This window comes from Electrona antarctica (genome assembly GCF_951216825.1).
Source record: "Electrona antarctica genome assembly, chromosome: 7".
Taxonomy (NCBI): domain Eukaryota; kingdom Metazoa; phylum Chordata; class Actinopteri; order Myctophiformes; family Myctophidae; genus Electrona; species Electrona antarctica.
In genome coordinates this window covers 13,271,247-13,293,512 of record NC_136812.1, presented here as the reverse complement: position 1 = coordinate 13,293,512, position 22,266 = coordinate 13,271,247, and the positions used below count along the sequence as shown (strand labels likewise).

The window sequence follows — 22,266 nt, the reverse complement described above, 5'->3', positions numbered from 1 at the left end:
GAGTTATTTAACTTAAACGCCCAATGCATTCTCAACAGCAATAGCACAAACTTTGGCAAGCTACTAGTCCTACATACATAGTGAAGGCATTTAGGGGGGCATTGCCCGTGCCCATGCCTATATCCGGCCCAAACTGGCTCTGGGTAGAAGACAGTCGCTAAGACTGATTTCAGTCATTTGGATTCCATATCCAACTTTTTCCTGTAACCCATAAGTCTTTGCGTTTGTGTGTGCATAAGTTCCAGTTTCTATGAAAACAAGCACAAATGAAAATAGCTGATGTACAAGCTCACAGCGACACATTGTGAGGTTGTACATCTTTTATTTAAAAACACATTGAGACATTTTTTTAAAACATTTTAATAAAAAAGGCACAAAATATTTTCAGATGGATGTCTGTGGACAATTACATATTAATCTGGGGTTCCTTGACGTGAAGAAATGTGGGAATCACTGGTTTAAACATTAAGAAGCAAGTCCAAATAAGCAACTACGTACACTTTAGAATCAAGCCCAAAACAACATCAACCAGCAACTACCAATAATTTATTTGCAAGTGACTTTACAGAAAAAACAAATCAAAGGTTGCTTATAATAATAGACATGGCCAGGGACATGCAGAGAGTGTTAGAGAGGCAGGGGCTGAAATCCCGTAAGAGGGCACTTTTGGACAAAAATAGCGAAAACAGCACATCTACAAGCTCACATCGCATCGCACTGCGACGCGTTGTGAGCTTGTAGATCAGCTATTTTCGGGGCGCAACCCAGCACTCTTTAGCATAGTGGAGATGCGGTGTAACGACATGGATTTCTAAACAAATTTGTTCAACGCAAAATGCTGCGTTCAAGTTCAAGAGACTTGAGGAGAAAGGAGTGGCATTTGCATTTATTTCACTGTAGTAAATGCTGCATTTGTGGTCTGGAGAGGGCAGTTTCTTTACAGACAGGTAAAAGGGCAGGGGCTGAAGCCCCCTTTGATGTCTATGTGTGCACGTCCCTGGACATGGCAACACTGCCTGAAGGAAGCAAAGCACACACACAAAGGAGCCCCAGTACCTTGGCGGGGAAAAGGTGGATATAGAAGCCAAGCGTGTCTTCTATGGAAGCATGTTGCAAAAAGTAGCCAATCTACAAGCTCTCGGGCGCATTGAGGGCTTGTAGATCGGCAACTTACGGTTATTATTTTAATATTAGAGTATCGTAAATAGTCAAACTGTCAATATGTAGAGAAGCATCTTCCATAAAATCCTAATGGTCTGGGATATTTCATAAAAGCAAATGGTAAAGCCGCAATCTGTGATTTGTTCAGGTTGGCAGTATGTAGAACAGTAGGATCAATAATACTAAAACATCATCATTTTACATTGTGTTTTTTTAAGAAACAGCTTGCACTAGTGTTGAGGGCTCCTTTCACATAAATCGCACATTGGGTCACAAATTTTCAGTCTTGAGATTTTATTTTTGATTTAATCCGTGCAGTTGTATTTGTTGGCATGCCTGGTCAACCCGGTCCCGGAGGCATCGTGGGGGAATTGAACCCTCGGTTTCCACGGTGAGAGACACTTTAAAAGTGTTGTGCTGTTGTGATAACGTTTAAATCATGTTGAAAATAAACCAAAATGAATGAAAAATGTATTTCTTAGTTTCTACAATAATATATTTTGGTCATTGCGACCACAGGTCGACCTGTGGTCGCAATGACAGGAAATCGTGCATTTCCCGTCAGTCAGTCAGTCAGTCAGTCAGTCAGTCAGTCAGTCAGTCAGTCAGTCAGTTGTTTGGTTGGTTGGCTGGTCACCCCATGCATGACCATATATGGTCAGTAGGTAGGCTACAGCTGATCAATAGAACATATTTAAGTCACAATCTGGAATTGATTGATAGGATTACCTGAAGAGACAGAGACAGATGATTTCTCTTTTTGACACAAAATTGTGTAACAGCCACCTCAGGTAGAGGATTTTCATATTTTTGTATTGTTGAAAACCATAAAAACCGACACACTATACTAACTATAGTATGTCGATTTTCATGTTTTTCATCTTTTTTTAATCAGCAAACCATATAAAAGTAAGGCCAGGCGGGCCAGCCCAGTTAGGGACCAGTTAGGGCCCAGGTAGGGCCGGGCCTTAATTTTCGGGCTTGTTGAGAACTTTTTTGGCGGCTGCCAGGCGCGGCTAGAATTTGAATGGGCAGGAGTCAAAAGGGAGACATTGAAGAGGGTGGGGAAGGCTCAACATAATGGAATGTCAGATCAGGTCAGCTCCATATATGGAGATCTAAGGGTTCGATGAGGTCAGATCAACATGGTGTCTGTGAGGTCAGAAGTAGAGTTGCTGGCTGGCTTCATATATGCAGATCTAGGTGATGATCCAGTCTTCTCCATGTATGGCTATCCAGGGTTTGATATATGGAGCATGTCACGAGGCGTGACTGATGCTGTATTGGCCATATATGGTGCACGGACGGACTGACTGGTTTTAGCGTGACTGACCGGTTTTGCAGATTTCCATAGTAAACTGCAACCTACAGTCGCAACAATATTATTATGGAGATGCTTGGCTGAAGGGGCCAGCCATCAGCAGGGTCCAGACTCTTCCGCACAAACGAATGAAAATGCGATTTCAAGGGGGGTGGGGGGGTCAACCAGGCTACAAAAACCCCAGGAGTGGATAGAGTGGATCATATAATTCATACAATCATATAATTGGGAGATCTAAAGGTCAGAGATGATAAGAGCGCCCCTCACTTCACACGGGTGTGATTTTGTTGTTTGTTTAATGTTTTAGTTGCACTTGTCTTCATTCAGAGCTTTGGCATCTCTTTATGTAGCTCTTCCAGGTACGGATGATCCTTCCCATGAGTCACCTCCATGATGGATATTGCCTGTAAATACACATCCACACTTGAACAGCGCCAGAGCAATGTGCACAGTGCACACACAATGTATCATTCTTCACATTTGTTCATAACAATTTGTGGCTACATGGTTTAAAGTTTTCGTGACATATGGTTTTACAAAACATTAAACGTCTTTATCATGGTCCTTCCCTGTGTATTACAAGGTTTTAACAGAAGAATCCACTCTTTTTTCCAGCTGCAATGAATAGAAACGTATTTGCCTGCGGGTGTCGCTGTTGAGGGATATGTAGCAACTGTATTTCAAAATGACCACTGGTGGAAAGTAACTAAGTACATGTACTTAAGTACTGTACTTAAGTACAATTTTGAGGTATTTGTAATGGATTTGGGGATCTCATGAATTTTGCCCGCATTTTCTGCGAGGTACATGGGGGCTCAATCTTTTTTTTTAACCTTCATAGATGATAAATCCACTGAGAAACGGACCTTTGCTCTCCGCGGTCACAGAAGTATCAGATACCACCACACTAAACCGTTCCGGGTGGGCGTCGCTCCAAATGAATGAATGTGAATGAATGTTCAGAAATCAAAAGCAATTTATTCCATGAATTAATTTAAAAAAAAAAAAAAAAAAAAAAAAAAAAAGATATATATACATATACCTATACACATATATATATATATATATATATATATATATAAAGAAATCAAGAAAAATATAGGGAAATTCCATAAATTAGGAAGTAGTGACCTACAAGCTTACAACGCAGCGCGAAGCGAGGTATTGTGAACTTGTGAGCTTTTAGAATGTAGATCCGCTATTTCCAGTAGTTTGGGTCCCGGGGGGGGGGAAACATCAAATTTGCCTTTTGGGTCACAGACTATATGAAAAGTTTGGGAACCACTGTAAGTAAATAATTATTAATTACTGTACCTTCTTGAGAGAACTGGCGCACGTGAGTGGTTTCTCCACAGTCTCGTAGAGTCTAGCCAGCTTCAGGTAGATGGAGGACACGTTCAGAGAGTACGGTGGATACAGCTCACTGCACAGCACAAAGGACAGAGAGTAGCCGTAAGCAGACCTAAGATTCCATGCGCGGCCAAAGGAAGCTGTCTGCCGGGATCTCTTCCAGGTTTTTAGACAGCTGGTGGATGGAAATGAAGCTCCACCCACGCGTCAGATTGCCGCGTCGGCCAGATTCCCGGAATAGCTTGCCCCAGTGGCTTCATTTCCATCCACCAGCTGTCTAAAAACCCGGAAGAGACCCCGGCAGACAGCTTTCTTTGGCCGCGCATGGAAGTTCAGGTGTGCCCAGGCTCAGTATGGTGGATACAGCTCACTGCACAGCACCAGTGTTGTTTTTGGCAGCAAAATTTGATTTTAGTTTTAGTCATAGTCTCTTCAATAGTCGACTAAATCTAGTTGATTTAGTCGAGTAAAATGTGTTTTGGTGGACCTTGATGCCGTCGTAATGACTCTTTTTACACTATAAATAGCCGATCTACAAGCTCTGCGACGTAAGTAAGTAAGTAAGTAAATTTTATTTATAAAGCACTTTTCAAAACAAAGTTACAGAGTGCTGTACAGTAAAAACAACAATATAAACAATCAAGTTAAAACAAGGCACAAAGGAGCAAACACAACAAAGAATAAGAGCAGAAACACAAGTTGACAACAATGATGGTAAAAATAAAAGTTCACAAGATAAAATGTAACCTAAATAAGTGAGTTTTCAACAAGACTTTGAAACCCTCGACAGACTCTGCATTTTTAATTAAAAAGGGTAGGGCGTTCCACAGTGTGGGAGCAACTACTGCAAAGGCCCTTAAGGCCCTGTCCCCCTTGGTTTTCAGCTTTGTCACAGGGATATTCAGGAGGCCTTTGTCAGAGGACCTGAGAGGTCTTACATTTGGTTTTGCCACCAGTAAGTCGGTGATATAAACTGGGGCTAGGCCATGTAGTGCTTTATACGTTGTTAAAAGGATTTTAAAATTGATTGACGTGTTGTGAGCCATAGAGTTTTAATACTTCCAGGTGGTCCCCGCAGCTAAATGATGAGTTAATGATGAGTTGGTAATCAAATGCACCTTATAGATGTTTAACTATACCAAACCCTAGCGGGTCCATTTGGTTTCATTTTACGCTCTCAAGAGTTTTGTTATTCTTAACCATCTGCATTACTTCATTTACAAGAAGTCTTCACAATTAGAGTGTAGAATAAGATTTGTTATTTTGATCAACGTTGTCCTGTCATCTCTCCTATGGTACTGTACCAACTACCAACATCAATACAGCATGGAATTGTAATATTAATGATAATACATTTACATTTACATCACAAAGTGCTAGATCAAGAGAAGAAGAAAAATAAAATAAAATAATGCAGTATTTAAAAAGGACGAAAATAAGGACAATTCATGCATTTTATTTTTCGTGGTTGACTACAGTATACAGCTAAAGCACACAGGGTATCTTAAAAGTCCAACTAGGCAAATGCCTTGTTAAAAATATCCATCTTATCCAACGACAACAAAATATTCAAAGTTTTGGTTCCGAGAGACTAAATCTCATCAAATGGTGATCTGTGGCTCAAATGCAGAATAAATAATGGATCTTGATATGAAAAGGGTTGAAAACCACTGGTCTAGCGCATTGTAACGGGGACAGAGTGTTACCGGCTGATACTGACAATAAGCCACTCCCGACCTACTATTGGGTCTGTAAATATCTGTATTAATATGTGTTTTCGGTTCCAGACAGTTCCAGTACCTGTAAGGTTTTACAATCTTCTCGCCATAGCTGATTGCACCATTCCAATCGCCCAAGTAGAGGCACACCCCCATGGCCTGGTACATCATGTGGAGCATGTACGCGTTGGAGTCATCAAACACAGCTCCCATCTTGTCAAGGGACAGTTCACACATATCCAGCAACGCGCTAGGGGGTGCACGAGAGTCAAGGATGCAATGGCACAGGCCTGAAAAGCTATTGGTGTTAAAATAAATAATATGCATTTGTGTACTGAATCATTAGAGCATAGGTAAAGGATATATTTGTCGTTCTTGGCTGCTCGGAACTGTCCCATGAGCTTCTTAGCGTGGCGGACTGTGTTACTGATGACGTCTGGCTCAATGGGATGACTCCGCTTACGCACTTTGAGCTTGGCCTGGTCCTGAGACCAAGGAGACAAGATGACATGTTAGAGTTGAGGAACATTAGCTGCTTGTGAACTAGGATAATTCTGTTATCAATGATCTATCAATACTGCTGCGCTCTTGCGTGTGTGATGTTGAGGTGATGATTGATCCATCAGTAGCCTACTGATGCCTTCTTGCATGTGATATTGAGGTGATTTTGTTTGTTTATTTTTTTCCCAAAAATGTTTCAAAACATATTCACAATTTTCATAAAAATATGCCTGAAGTGATTAATAATAATGTGTTTTTGTACATTTGGGTCCTGGGCAGAGTTGAAAAGGTTAGGGAATACCAGGTTTACAGTGTTCCATGTTCTTACTTAGGCTTTTATCTCTGTGTTTACAACCCTTCACATCCAAATTAAAGTAAAATCCCTGTAAAGTAAAAACACTGAATTTGATTATATTTTGCCCCTCCTATATACAGGTTTAATATAATATTAGTATTATATTATATTAATTAATTATAATATAAAATATTATTAATAATAATATATTAGTAATATTAATTATATTATATTAAAATTATATTATATAATGTTTGTTTTTAGTTCAATGTTTGTTTTAAAAACGCCATTGACAATGAAGCGAACATTTACGTCATCTTGTCCCTAACACAAACATTAAATGCCATTAACAATAAAGAGAATGTAATGTTTGATTTTAGTTAAATGTTTGTTTTAAAAACGCCATTGACAATAAAGAGAATTTAATGTTTGTTTTGTCACAGTTTGTTTTACATCATCATTACATCACTGTAAGATGATAAGAGGGCCCCTCACTTCACACGGGTGTGATTTTTCAAGTTTTTTCAGTCTTGGTTTTTCAGTACTTACTTTGGACTTAGTTTTACATTCCTGGCAATCACAGGTGAAGTAGTAACAGTCTCTTAACCGGTCGTTTCTGTCTTCTGTTGGGTATAGGAGGTCTATGTAGCTGATCAGCACCTTTGGAAGGCACAGGAACACACAAAAAGACATTGTGACTAGTGCTTCAGGTTTCCACATTTACTTCTGTGTGGTCAAGGAGTTGTCTCAAAGACTGATTCCTTAATTCTTAACACGCTTAGCGCCATAGATTTTCACCCGCTGGGTGCCAAAGCAGCAATATCGCGGCGATAAAGCTTTAAATCAAAACCAACCGGCCAATGCTGAAAACAAACCTCTAGCCTGCTACAGGTTGCTAGGCAACGCCTGCGTCCCTCCCAACATGTGGATGGATGCGCGCGCACTCCATTAGAATCTTAGAGTATATATTAATAGAGACAGCACCGGATTTCTCCTCCCATCCACTTGCATTAAGTTGCTCAAAAGCGCATGAGGCGATTTCACTCCTCCTTCCGGGTAGGAACAGAGTGCATTCTGGGATGGATTGGACCCAAACACATGAACGCGCTGCCGTTGACTATCATTGCACGCGTTCACGTGCGTTCACGTATGAAACAGCGTTCACGTGTCATCATGAACGTGTGCAATGATAGTCAACGGACCAGCGCGTTCATGTGTTTGGGTCCAACCTGCATTACCAAATTCGGCCACTATGTCCATTTCGCCTCAGGGTTTCCTCCGGGTGCCGTCTCTATTAATATATACTCTAAGATTGGAATCCACTCATTGTAGTTTCTTTGCTGCTTGTTTTCTCAGAAAAAATACTCCAAAGTGTTTGTCCAATCCGTCCGATGTTCAGATCGGTAAATAGTGGTTTTTGATCGCATCACGCCCGACATATTACCATTTCTGGCGAAAGCTAAGCCATATCTGCTCCTGCTAAAACAACATAGACATGGACAACAAAAAACACTGAATGAACACTAGGTGGCAATAAGAGTGTTGATTGATTGATTGATTGATTGATTGATTGATTGATTGATTGAAAATTGTATTCACTGTTTTGTAGAATGGGTACAGTTCAAACGAAAGTACAGGTCAATACAAAAAAATACTTGCTTACATCAGGGTCCTCCATTTTCAATTAATCAGAACATTTTAAAGACGTACAAATATACACTTAAAAAAGTACAGTTAAAAAAACAGTTTAAAAAGTTTTTTTTAAAAAGGAAAAACATTTACAGTATTGAAAAAACTGTCCAAGTGGTTTTAAAGGAGTCTAGGGATTCACATTTCTTAATGGCTGTTGGAAGGGCGTTCCACATTTTAGTGGCATACGAGCAAAATGAATGTAATCCCTTGTTTGAGCCGAATCTCACTCCCGAACCCACAACACCCCTGCCCACTTTGACAGGCTGGAATGGCTTAGGGTTAACGACAGAGTGCTTGCAATGGGTCTGATCCACAAGATTCGCACCACCAAGATACCCATGTACCTGTCTAAATACTTCCTTAATGTCAACGAAATCCACACCCACAACAATAGACCAGAGGGAGTTCAACAAACCATGTGCAACCTAGATTCAGCACAAACAAGGGACTAAATTCATTTCGCTCCTATGCCACCAAAATGTGGAACGCCCTACCAACAGTCATTAAGACATGAGAATCCCTTGACTCCTTCAAAACTGCTCTCAAAGGGCTCCTACAGACAGCTACAATTCGAAACTGGCCCCCCTAAAATCTGAATACCCCACCCACCCCTTTTCCCCCTCACTGTATATGTTTCTTTTCCCTTTTTACTTCCTGTTTTGACTATATAGTACGTCTCTAAATGTTTTGATGAATTGAAAATGGTGGGCCCTATTGTAAACAAGTGTAATGCTTTATGGTGTCGTCCACTCACAGTTAACAGCTTTTGTATTGAGTTGAAATGTACTGTAATTCTGCAAACTGTTAATAAATCAATGAATCAATCAAAAACAATCCGAGTAAGGAAGCTGCCATTTCCATTCACAAAAATATATTTAAAATTATCTTTACATTTTATTTTTGTATTTCCTATTCTGCTAAGCAGCAAGCTATATATGCTTAGATGATTTCTATTTATATTAGGATAAATCTGGGGGAGGAGGCTCCACTTCCGCTTTATATTTTACTCATGACAGCTCTTCCGTTGCTCCAGACTGTATGATGGAAGCATTTGGAAATTGCGAGGCAACAGTCTGGCAACGCGAGACTACATCATTCCCTACCCCCTTGTAACTCGTAGACTACCTCGTTCCCTACCCCCTTGTAACTCGTAGACTACCTCGTTCCCTACCCCCTTGTAACTCGTAGACTACCTCGTTCCCTACCCCCTTGTAACTCGTAGACTACCTCATTCCCTACCCCCTTGTAACTCGTAGACTACCTCGTTCCCTACCCCCTTGTAACTCGTAGACTACCTCGTTCCCTACCCCCTTGTAACTCGTAGACTACCTCGTTCCCTACCCCCTTGTAACTCGTAGACTACCTAATTCCCTACCCCCTTGTAACTCGTAGACTACCTCGTTCCCTACCCCCTTGTGACTCGTAGACTACCTCGTTCCCTACCCCCTTGTAACTCGTAGACTACCTCATTCCCTACCCCCTTGTAACTCGTAGACTACATCCCCTACCCCCTTGTAACTCGTAGACTACATCATCCCCTACCCCCTTGTAACTCGTAGACTACATCATCCCCTACCCCCTTGTAACTCGTAGACTACCTCGTTCCCTACCCCCTTGTAACTCGTAGACTACATCATCCCCTACCCCCTTATAACTCGTAGACTACAACATCCCCTACCCCCTTGTAACTCGTAGACTACCTCGTTCCCTACCCCCTTGTAACTCGTAGACTACCTCGTTCCCTACCCCCTTGTAACTCGTAGACTACCTCGTTCCCCATCCACACATAAAGCACAGCAGGCGGCGGCTCTCCTCTCACCTCATCACCAGGCTTCATGTCCTGTACTGCCCGGATTCCTGCTGCCACTCCCTTGTATGTGACAATGGCGCTGGGTAGACAGCTGTGGTTTATGAGGGCAACACTGAGGGGAGAGAGGGTGATGCGGAGAGAAGCTTAAAGGGCCACTTCACCCCTTTTGCAACCATATCTTATTTTAATGATGTTTGGGAGACAAGAAAAACTTTCCTGTGGTTTTTATGTTTTTAGATTATTTCAGTATTTCAAGGTGTCCATGGGCTCCATGATGTCATCGACACTGGGCTCACTTCCTTCCTGGACTACAATTCCCACAATGCTTCGGTGCACTGCTCCTCCTTGTGGATAGGGGGAGGGCTGTCTTACTGAGACAACATGTAGTCCAGGAAGTAAGTGTCCATGACATCATGGAGCCCATGGACACTTTGAAATACTAAAATATCTAAAAAGACATATTTCCCACATAAAACCCCCAGGAAAGTGTGTGTGTGTGTGTGTGTGTGTGTGTGTGTGTGTGTGTGTGTGTGTGTGTGTGTGTGTGTGTGTGTGTGTGCGTGCGTGCGTGCGTGCGTGCGTGCGTGCGTGCGTGCGTGCGTGCGTGCGTGCGTGAGACGTGTTGTGTTACTGAACGTATTCATGCCTTGCTCTTCCATGTTTCCTTGTGTTAAAAATAACCCATAAAGACAGTCACAATGTCTTGTAGTTGTAATGTATGTAAGTTATGTAACAGTGACATGAAATAGGCTACCTATTCTCGAAGGTTCACCACTCAGTGACCCTGTGGTTAGAGCAAGGGTTCCAATTTCCAAACCTTCCTATTACCACCACAGACCGGCTGACATAAAATGTGTGTGCGTGCGTGCGTGTGTGCGTGAGTGCATCCATGTGTGCGTGTGCATCCGCGTGTGCGCGCACGCTTCTGTGTTCTTACTCTGGGTAGACTGAAGTACCCATAGTGGACAATTCCTCATCCTCCACTGTGAAGCCATTACAGCTAACCTGTTGCACAGAAAGAGGAATCATTACTAATCCTAATAATTTATTCACAGTTGGATAAGAATTTGGTCGTTATTCTTCTCATCGAGAGACTTCATCGCCTTACGTACGAGACAGGATGTTTGGCCTTACAACCCAGTCTGGCAGACATCGTTGTGTCAGAGATTTCGGCATCTCGGTTAAGTTCTAATCGGACACCACTGCGGCGGGTCCTAACCTAGACAACCAGCACCAGTTCGAGCTATTTAATATGGTCCTTTCACCTAGAGCTCCATATGTCGTTAGGGAACGAAGGCTTTCACCTAGAGCTCCATATGTCGTTAGGGAACGAAGGCTTTCACCTAGAGCTCCATATGTCGTTAGGGCCAGAAGGCTCTGGTAAATATCATGAGAGCATCATCAGGACAGCATGACGTGCAAGGGCATTGGGGGTATACCAACCCTTCCATAGATGATGGAGCAATCGGGGGACGACAGAGGTTTCGTTCATCAATAGCATGTACCCTTGGCGAGAGAGGACATGGTCACCTCCCTGATAATAGCCACCAGGTGAACGGTCACTGCCTTAAGGGCTTTTCAAACGGGAAGCGAGGAACGCAGGCGTTGTTGCCTGGATCAACGACAGGTCTCCTCCAGGTCTGCTCAAGAGGGGCGCAACAACGCAAGCGCAAAAAAAAGCTAAACAGTATCCAGGTCTGGTGAGTCGTGGGCGTGTGCACAAAACGAGCCACGAGCACAAACAAATTCACGGGACCGCGCTCACGTAAATACGCACCACGACTGCTCCCCAGTGCTCCGCGCAAAAACGCAGGTCTCATTGAAAACGAACTATAGGCGCGTTAAATCGCTTCACGTTTGAAAGGCCCTTTATCCTGAGGAGGATCACCACCGACATGCTGATATGAATTATGGCCTTGGTAAAGCTTACCGGGGACTGGCACTTATGATTCCTGTCCTCTCCTCGCCCGATCCTAGAGAATTCTCTAAAACAGCATTGGAAGGTACATTCCCTCCAAGGTTTAAGTTCTAATTGGACACCACTGCGTCGGGTTCTAACCTAAGCAACCAGCAATAGAGCTTTGAGCTATTTTATGGGGCGGCTGTTACGAAGACTCTCACTTCCATTCATATCGGATCTGATCATTGGATATAGTCTCCATACATGGGAATATTCGACTAGGACGTCGGGCTATATGACATATCCGACTAGCACGGTGGGTTATATGACATATGACATAGTATGACAGTCCCTATATTTGGTCCGGGTTGACCTAGTGCTGATATCAGATCGATGTGGTAGAACCCATATATGGATAGATCTTATTGGCTAAGTCATCGTGACAAATTAAAGATTAAATTCCCATTGACAATGAATGGAGAATGATGATAAGAGCGCCCCTCACTTCAGACGGGTGTGATTTTTAATAGAAACTGTCAGCAGATGGTTACTGTTACGAAGGCTCTCAAATGGATCTCCATATATGGGGATAAAAAGGCCGTCACTTGGATCTCCACATATGAGGATACTTTATAGCCCCATATGTGGAGATAATGGAAATATCCAATGCTGACATCAGATTAATAGGGGAACCCCATATAGGGATATACACGTGTGTCATCGTCATATGCGATTGGATAGCATTGTCATTATGACACACATATAACTAAAAAGTATAAAAGGATTACAGTCAGAGACTTAAGGGGGCAGAATATCTTCTAATATCTTTGGCCTGAGTCAGTTGGATAGGACGGAATATCTGGCCAAGCAAATTATAGAGCTTTTCATTGGAGGTTTCCACATCCCGGTTAAGTTCGTATCGAACACCACTGTCGTGGGTCCTAACTAAATAACCAGCACTGGTTCGAGCTATTTTACATGGTCCTTCGAGCCGGATTAGGGCGTACGGCAGTAACAGGATGTCGGAGGCCTTAGAGGATGGTGGTGGGACGGATTCCCCAGGAGCCAGGAGGCTACAATACCAGGTGGTATAGCTTGTGGAGCAGGTGCGCTTCAACAATCATCATTTGGGCCCAGGGCCTACGGGCTCTGGACGTTGTCAACGCATGCTAGCCAAGGTGTCTGGCCTTACAACCCATATACCTTGGATAGCTTTTATTACCTTTGGCATGCTAGCCAAGGTGTCTGGCCTTACAACCCATATACCTTGGATAGCTTTTATTACCTTTGGCATGCTAGCCAGGGTGTCTGGCCTTACAACCCATATACCTTGGATAGCTTTTATTACCTTTGGCATGCTAGCCAAGGTGTCTGGCCTTACAACCCATATACCTTGGATAGCTTTTATTACCTTTGGCATGCTAGCCAAGGTGTCTGGCCTTACAACCCATATACCTTGGATATCTTTTAGAGATGCCGGGGACCCGAAGTGGTGGGACACACTTCGCCTTCGGAGCAGGTGGGCTCCGGAGGTTCTGGACATCAGTTGGTTAGATGCCAGGGATCCGAAGTGGTGGGACACACTTCGCCTTGGATCCGAAGTGGTGGGACACACTTCGCCTTCGGAGCAGGTGGGCTCCGGAGGTTCTGGACATCAGTTGGTTAGATGCCAGGGACCCGAAGTGGTGGGACACACTTCGCCTTCGGAGCAGGTGGGCTCCGGAGGTTCTGGACATCAGTTGGTTAGATGCCAGGGATCCGAAGTGGTGGGACACACTTCGCCTTCGGAGCAGGTGGGCTCCGGAGGTTCTGGGCATCAGTTGGTTGGATGCCAGGGACCCGACGTTGTGGGATTTCCATGTCCAGCAGAGATTGAAGGACCCGGCGTAGGACAGGAGAGTTCATCTTCAAAACGGCATGGGAATCGATTCTTGGGACAGCAGAGCAGACTCGGACATCAAGACTACGATGGATATACCACCGATGGCGGAATCTACCGAGGACGAAGAGGAGCAGGAAGATACAGCAGCCGACGAGGAGCAGGAAGATACAGCCGACGAGGAGCAGGAAGAAGCAGCAGCCGACGAGGAGCAGGAAGATACAGCAGCCGACGAGGAGCAGGAAGATGCAGCAGCCGACGAGGAGCAGGAAGATACAGCAGCCGACGAGGAGCAGGAAGAAGCAGCACCCGAGCAGGAAGATACAGCAGCCGACGAGGAGCAGGAAGATATACAGCAGCCGACGAGGGTCCCGCTCACCAGGAAGACACAGCATCCGACGAGGGTCCAGCTCACCAGGAAGACACAGCATCCGACGAGGGTCCAGCTCACCAGGAAGACACGGCATCCAACGAGGATCCAGCTCACCAGGAAGACACAGCATCCAACGAGGGTCCAGCTCACCAGGAAGACACAGCATCCAACGAGGATCCAGCTCACCAGGAAGACACAGCATCCGACGAGGGTCCAGCTCACCAGGAAGACACAGCATCCGTCGAGGGTCTCGGTCACCAGAAAGACAAAGCATCCGTCGAGGGTCTCGTTCACCAGCCAGACACAGCAACCGACGAGGATCTCTGTCACCAGCAAGACACCACAGCGGACGAAGATCTCCTTCACCAGCAAGACACAACAGCCGACGAGGATCTCCTTCACCAGCAAGACACAGCAGCCGACGAGGATCTCCTCCACCAGCAAGACACAGCAGCCGACGAGGATCTCCTCCACCAGCAAGACACAGCAGTCGACGAGGATCTCCTCCACCAGCAAGACACAGCAGCCGACGAAGATCTCCTTCACCGGTAACACACGGCAGCCGACGGGGTGGCCTGTGGAGTCAGATGCTCTTCTAGTGGGGTGGCCGGAAGGATCATCGACACTGTTCAAGCCTTCTTAATGTAATGCAGATTTCCACAGGAAACCTGGGGGTGGCGATATCATGAGAGCATTGTCTGAACAGCAGGATGATGCAAGGGCATCGGAGCTATATCAACCTTCCCATAGATGTTGGAGCAGTCGGAGGACGGCAGAGGCTTTGTTCACCGATAGGATATCGAGATGAAAGTGCAAGCTGACAGACCAGAAGTCCAGGTTCATAGGGATCGAAGTAGTCCAGCAAGGAGGCTGGACGGTCACTCTTGCAGAAATGACCATGAGCATAACCGGAGACGAACAGTCATCATGCATGGTACGGTAGTAGCACCCCAAGGGCCAGGTACGCTCTTGATGCGGTGGCTCGAAGAGCCAGGTACGCCTTTGATGGGGTGGCCCAAGGGCCAGGTACGATCCTGATGCGGTGGCTCGAAGAGTCAGGTACGCCTTCGATGGGGTGGCCCAAGGGCCAGGTACGCTCTTGACGCGGTGGCTCGAAGAGCCAGGTACGCCTTCGATGGGGTGGCCCAAGGGCCAGGTACGCCTTCGATGGGGTGGCCCAAGGGCCAGGTACGCTTGCAATGGGCGAACTGTTCAAGCCTTCTTGATATTTTACATATTTCCATGGGAAATCTGGGGGTGGCTGTTACGAAGGCTCTCAAATGGATCTCCATATATGGGGATAAAAAGGCCGTCACTTGGATCTCCACATATGAGGATACTTTATAGCCCCATATGTGGAGATAATGGAAATATCCAATGCTGACATCAGATTAATAGGGGAACCCCATATAGGGATATACACGTGTGTCATCGTCATATGCGATTGGATAGCATTGTCATTATGACACACATATAACTAAAAAGTATAAAAGGATTACAGTCAGAGACTTAAGGGGGCAGAATATCTTCTAATATCTTTGGCCTGAGTCAGTTGGATAGGACGGAATATCTGGCCAAGCAAATTATAGAGCTTTTCATTGGAGGTTTCCACATCCCGGTTAAGTTCGTATCGAACACCACTGTCGTGGGTCCTAACTAAATAACCAGCACTGGTTCGAGCTATTTTACAGTTACCATTTCAGAATCCATGAGTGCTAAGGGCAACACACACACACACAGGTTGCGCAGCGTAGCAGCACAGTATCGACACGCGTGAAGTGCCACCCATAAGCACCAACAGGACGCGACGCAACGCCATGAAATAGAACAGTGGCGCATCTGAGTGCCGGGCGAGGCGTGAACGCGCGTCTGACGCCGCCGGTGTGGGATAGGTCCATTGAAAAGAATGGAGGCGGCTGTTTTGACGCGTGTCGTTTGCAGCCTGTGTGTGTTATTGCCCTCTAGACAGGCAGGAGTGGCCAGTGCATACTAATGCGATTCTGGGTCGAAGTAGCAGACCAGCAAAAGTCGGCAAGCTGATATTATGAGAATCACTAAACAGAGCCTGAGCATACTTAATTTTAGATTTTTCTGTAATAGCATGCACAAATTAGGGATGCCAGGTTAAGTGGTAAAGTCTGTCCATGGGGTTGATCAACTTTGAACCCTTGTGACTAAAAGCAAAACTACATTGGATCAACTGGAACAGAAGTTCCTTTTCCCATTTCCTGTAACGTAACAGTTTTGGACATAGTTTCTGCTGGACAACAACTACTTTTGTGTGTTCACATTACCTGGGAGAAGAGTGAACGCAGGTCTTGGTGATCAGGGAAGTCCAGGTGTTTGGAATAGAAGTGATGCAGGCTGGCAATGTCAGTCTCGTTAATCGATTTCCTCTCGTTGTCCACATCCTCCACATCTGGTTTGTATAGGCGGTAAAATACACAGTGTTATTTATTTATTTATTTATTCTTCCATCCATCCATCCATCCATCCATCCATCCATCCATTTATTCATTTATTTTAACCCATTTTTCACCCGGTGTCATTTGCCTAAGCTGGAATCCTCTGCGCTACCCTCCCTCTATCCCACATTGGTTTCTATTCAACCACCCTAGGGGATTTTTTTTTACAGCTGCTGAACGTGAAACTAAAAAATGTTTAGCTGGTGGGATAGCTGGCATCCTCAGCTAGTGAGGCCTAGCCTACACAGTTTAGTGTTTGGGAAGCTGAGAGCTGACAACCAATACTCAGTACAGTGACACTGACAGTACAGTACAGTACAGTACAGTACAGTACAGTACAGTACAGTACAGTACAGTACAGTACAGTACAGTACAGTACAGTACAGTACAGTACACACAGTCATTTCTCGACCGTTTCGGACGCGAGGTGGCTCGCGGGAACCGGGCCGCCACCCTGGGTGTATTCCAGTGGGTCTGGATGTTCCGGGGACCCCCACACCCCAGAGGATAATTCAAGCTTTTTGTACAGCTGCAATGTTGGGGAGTTTGACGTTGTTTAATACAATCAGATAGGACTTTTCTGTTTGGGGTGTCAATGGGAAGTTGCACCTAAAGTTAGCACCTTACTGGCAAGATGACCGCGGTGTGCATAACATAGATATTAAAAAAATAATTATTATGGTATTATTATTATTATTCTTTTTTTGTGTGTGTGTGTTGTTCGTGTGAGTGTGTGTGTGTGTGTGTGCCTATATGTATGTGTACACAAGAGACAATGGGTACATAACACACATCAGGGGGATATGCAATAGTAAAAGTAAAAGTAAATTATTGTGCATTCAATGCACAATAATTTCAAGTAATTCAATTAGAGTCAAGCTGAAGGCACGCTGTGTCGCTGCCCAAGTGACGTCACTCATGCGACTACTCCATGTCTCTCGCTGTCACTCAACTGACTACTGGCCAATCACAGCGCGTCTTTTCCGGGACTTCCATTATGCACGCGATGCTTCCGGATGCTTCCGCTATGCTTCGCGAAGAATCTCGGGAAAATTCAATTTTGACACGCGCTGCAGAGCCGGAAGAGGCATTTACCTTTATGTCTATGGTGCATAAGGTCAATGGGCAGTCCTTGTAGGAGGATAAGGAGGGAACTAGGACAGGTGGGTGGTCTTGTAGGAGGAGGCGGAGCGACTGGTTCAGATGGGTGGTGCTAAGGTGAAAACCTGGTATACTTAATGAACTGGTGGGTGTGGCCACATAAAAACAATTTTAACACAATTTTAACAACATATGTTTTAAACAAAAGATAAAACAAAACAAAATATTCCTCCTAGTATAATCATAATACCTGATGATCATGTTTTGGGTGGAAAATCACGGTACCCCATCTTTAAGTTGCTGAAAGTATACCGTATGTGTTATTTATTCAAAGATTAATGGTGCAGCTGGTTTATGAAAAATAGGATCCAACACACAGATTTTACGGTGCATGTGCGTGCATGTTTGTGTGTTTCTGTTGAGTCATCCCTTACGTGATTGCAGCTCTCCAATCAGCATGAGCTTCTCAGATGCAGATCTTTCCTTCTGTGCCTTCTGTAGACAGAATAATTAGCAAACGATTAAGCATAGGCAAAGATTTTACACATCTTAATATCTTGATTAAAAAAATGCACACAGGTTACTTCTATATACAGCAGTTGGTACAATACAGTTATCAGTTGTAAGGTTTGTACTTTACTTGAGCATTTCCAATTTCCAGTACTTTTACTTCTACTCCACTACAATATTTGAAAACTTTGTGGGAGGCAACAGTCTGTCTCATGAGACTATAGTAGACCCAACAACTTGTATTTCATGATTATGAACAGTGTTGGAAAAGATTATCAAAAATATCACCTTTTTGGCAAGGATCCTGGCCACCAGGCGGACTGACTCTGATGGACACCATTTCGGACCATACGCAATCATTGCTGAGCACTCCAGCTTGTGCATAGCCCAATCCCCTTTCTGACGAGCACACACACACACACACACACACACACACACACACACACACACACACACACACACACACACACACACACACACACACACACACACACACACACACACACACACACACACACACACACACACACACTTTATTTGATTACGCAAATTACAATACATTTTACAGGGAAACAAATATAACGGGGTTGAGAGTTCATGGATACACCTTCTCCTCCACACAGACAAACTGCCTATAACAGCTGAAACAGAACAGTATTTGGCAAGTTGCCTTTGCTCTTTGTCACGCCAGCTATTGTTAGACCACTCGTGGTCAGTTTATGTACATGATGGCCCAGCTAGCTTCCAAATATCAGTATGACGAATCGATACCCGAGGTTTGTTATGATTCCAAGTTGGTACTTAGAATGTTTATGTTGGAATGCCTGGTCCATGTACAAATCAAAGACACGTACAGCCCACCTCCAAAATCAGGACTTCCTTGTGGCTGGTGTGAACAAAAACAACATCAGGTGCACATTGAGGTGTATTTGGGATGTTAGCAAAGACATTGCATGCACAACTGAACCAATCCGGTAACACTCAATGTTTATACATTGCTGCAGTGGTTGGCAACAGCTACACGCACGCGTGCGTTGCGCTTTGTTACTCAATGATTCACAGTCTGCTTTTTTCTTACTGTACCATGTGCTGTTTACATTTGACTAATAAAGTATTCAAACAATCAATAAAAAAAAGTAACTAAGAACAACAATTAGATGTTAGAGAACTAATGCTAGCAACGTCACCCTTTATCCTCCTCATCCACTCGTTTCCTACCTGGCAGCTGACATTGCAATAGAAGGCTGTCTTGCACTTTCCACATTTTGCCAAGCCCTGTTTCCTATGAAAACACAAACAAACAAAACGTTTTAATGAGCAACTGTATGTCACAACATACTGTATGCTATTGGATGGATATATTGACCACACACACACACACACACACACACACACACACACACACACACACACACACACACACACACACACACACACACACACACACAGAGATAGTAACCATTACTACAGTATTTATTGACAGTATGTTCAGATAGTAACCATTATTACTACAGACAGTGTTTGTTCAATAATAAACAGAATATTTGCAGCTAGGGGGGTTGAACATTTCAGCCAATCAGGAAAGAGTATAAAGTTATAGAGTTATAGGGCCCGATTAAGCAAGTGGAATCTAATTACATATAATTTTACAGTTTTTAAGACGTGGGGGCGTGTGCAATGTCATATTACAATTATGGGCCAGGTAAGAAGCGCTTTCGACACCCCGTGGTGTGAGCAAAACGGCCTTGAATTAGTCATGGGAGTGTTTCAGGGAGTTTTGAGGCTTACCCAATGAACATGTCCGTACTATTCTCTTTACGACACCAGCTGATGTCCTCATGGAATGCGCCCTTTTCGGCAAGTGGTATTACATTTCTGCAGACTGGCACCATAGACATGACATGACTTTGTCACATTTGGGTTAATTATTCATATTGCACTGCATGCTGTCACCTTTATGCCTCAAAAGAACAGATCCACAAGCTGTCACAGCCATGATGTGCATAGCTTGTAGGCCTATGTCTCTATTTTGTTAAGTAACTTGCAGTTTTCATTGGAAAGTCATTACAGCGGCGCAGCCATATGCTAAGGGAGGGAGATATACGCACATCATCACTTAATTTGTTTCTGTTCTAAGCATGAAAAACAGCTGTAAAAATCTTTATTCTAGTTGATTTGATTCATAAATGAATAACTAAGACTTTGAAATGGCACCTACCTATACCTTTCAGATCGGAATGGAACTGCGAGTAGATACGCAGCATTGGCTGGCAAATTGGCAATCCATGCGTAATGTTCCCAGAATCGTCTAACCCCCGAACATACAAGTTCGTTTGATATTGTTTAATTCGATAAAAATAGAACCATGTACCATACAGCGAATGAAAGCAAGATTCCTAAGGAATATGGGGATTTTTACATTTTAAAAAACGGTTGAGAAATGAGAGAACCATGAGTGTTTATAATATCAAATATTATAAGAATAATATGAAAGACATTATAAATATATATCCCCCTGCAGTCAGAGTTCATAATTTTAATGAATTAATGTGATGCATTGTGAGCTGGTAGATCTGCTATTTTCAAAAGTAATCTTTGAAAAAAGTGACAATTGTGGAATATTTTTGAAAAATGTTATTGAAACATTTAAAAACACAAATCTGTCATGGGGGTCACTGGCTTAGTTGGGTAAATGCATTCATCTGGGGGTCCTTGACATGGGAATGTCGCTGTGTGAGGATCACTGGTTTAAACAACATTAGGAGAAAAGCCCAAATAAGCACTTTAGAAACAAGAAAAGCAACCACAACTACCAATATTTACAAGCAACTTTACAGAAAAAGAAGCCGCTTATAATAAACAGCAAACAGACATGGCAACACTCCAGAGCCGCTCAAGTGTAAAATCAAACAGTGCTTTTTGCTTTTAAGACGTGGTCAGACCCAGGTCGAATCGGTATGCTGTTTTTAGGTCAAGGGGCTTAATAGCAAATAGCGCAAAGCGAAAATAATTAACATATGGACACTCCCCCAATGCTAAATTATGCGGGAACGTGGTATTCCATATGAGTGAGCGCTCACCACGGCTTCCATAATACGAAAAGGCGCAGAGCGAGGCCCAAATCTGTATTACCGCATGGGTTTTTCCACTTGCTTAATCGGGCCCATAGAGTTTAAATGATTGTGTCATCACTTCCAAGTTCATTTGTTTACCCTGGCCTCTCCTGATTGTTTACAATTGGTAGGTATAGTATACCAACCTGGAAATACATTTTCTGTTATAGAGTTAGTTATTTAACACATAGTTTAACTAAATAAATTGTACCTTAATGACATTTAAGGGCATCTGTAGGCCTGCCATTAATTGCATTACACTGTGCATTACCCAAGTGTTGGAGTCAACCACGGTGAACCACCTATGCACATTGCACACTAGGGCCACAATTAGAAAGATGAGCCACAACTCCTAAATAGATTTATGCATGATGTTTTGTTTTTTGGAATGCGGTGTGGGGGTTGCTACTAGTTATAGTCTATATTAAGAATCACTCGGAAATGCACTGGCTTGACAGACAGTGAAGCTGTATGGTCTACTATCGAATGACATGTCTGTCTGCATGGTGGTGTGCTATCTCTATCTGGACTGTCTCAAATGAACTCATACAATGAACTGCATTAGTGGTCCATTGCGCACATGTAAAGAATGCACTGCCCAAGTGCCCATGCATATCCTACTACATATAGGCCTATTAATCAGAAAGGAAATAACTAAAAAAAGGAAATAACTAAGTTAGAATATACATGCCACATAATTGCTCCTTTTGAAATAAATACCTAGCAAAGCAGAACTCGCAGTAGTTTCCCCTCTCTTTAACCGAGAGGATCCAAGAGTACGCCGGGCAGGAGAAGAGAAGATCTCCAACTTTGAATGCTTTGGTCACCCGGAGACCTCGTCCTTTAGCGGGACTGTCAAACCTCTCCATTCCCTCGATTTGTTCCGTCATTGTGCTTCCAATCCAAGGTCTTCCGTCTGCCCTGCGAAGCAGCTTCACTCCACAAGCTATAAGCGAATATAGGTTGTGGTGGTGGGCACTGCATGGTGGCCGGGGCCCCCTTTAAGGTATGTCACGTCACTGTTATCTGGAAGGATCCAAGATACGGTTCACAGCTGCCATCTGCATGTGACAAAGG

General features: G+C 43.8%; 1 protein-coding gene across 1 annotated transcript; it reads right to left on the bottom strand.

The window, feature by feature from the left end:
* Positions 1 to 2,055: 2,055 nt before the first annotated feature.
* LOC306926781 (N-lysine methyltransferase SMYD2-like) lies at positions 2,056 to 22,138 on the bottom strand. The gene is made up of 12 exons (XM_079506216.1): positions 21,910 to 22,138; positions 19,295 to 19,358; positions 18,365 to 18,475; positions 18,001 to 18,061; positions 16,295 to 16,419; positions 10,786 to 10,853; positions 9,858 to 9,960; positions 6,896 to 7,006; positions 5,915 to 6,035; positions 5,633 to 5,807; positions 3,797 to 3,905; positions 2,056 to 2,886 (listed from the first exon to the last, which is right to left on the bottom strand). Exons 1-12 carry the CDS (start codon positions 22,077 to 22,079, stop codon positions 2,806 to 2,808), a joined length of 1,299 nt encoding a protein of 432 aa, XP_079362342.1. The 5' UTR covers positions 22,080 to 22,138; the 3' UTR covers positions 2,056 to 2,805.
* Between the last annotated feature and the right edge of the window lie 128 nt (positions 22,139 to 22,266).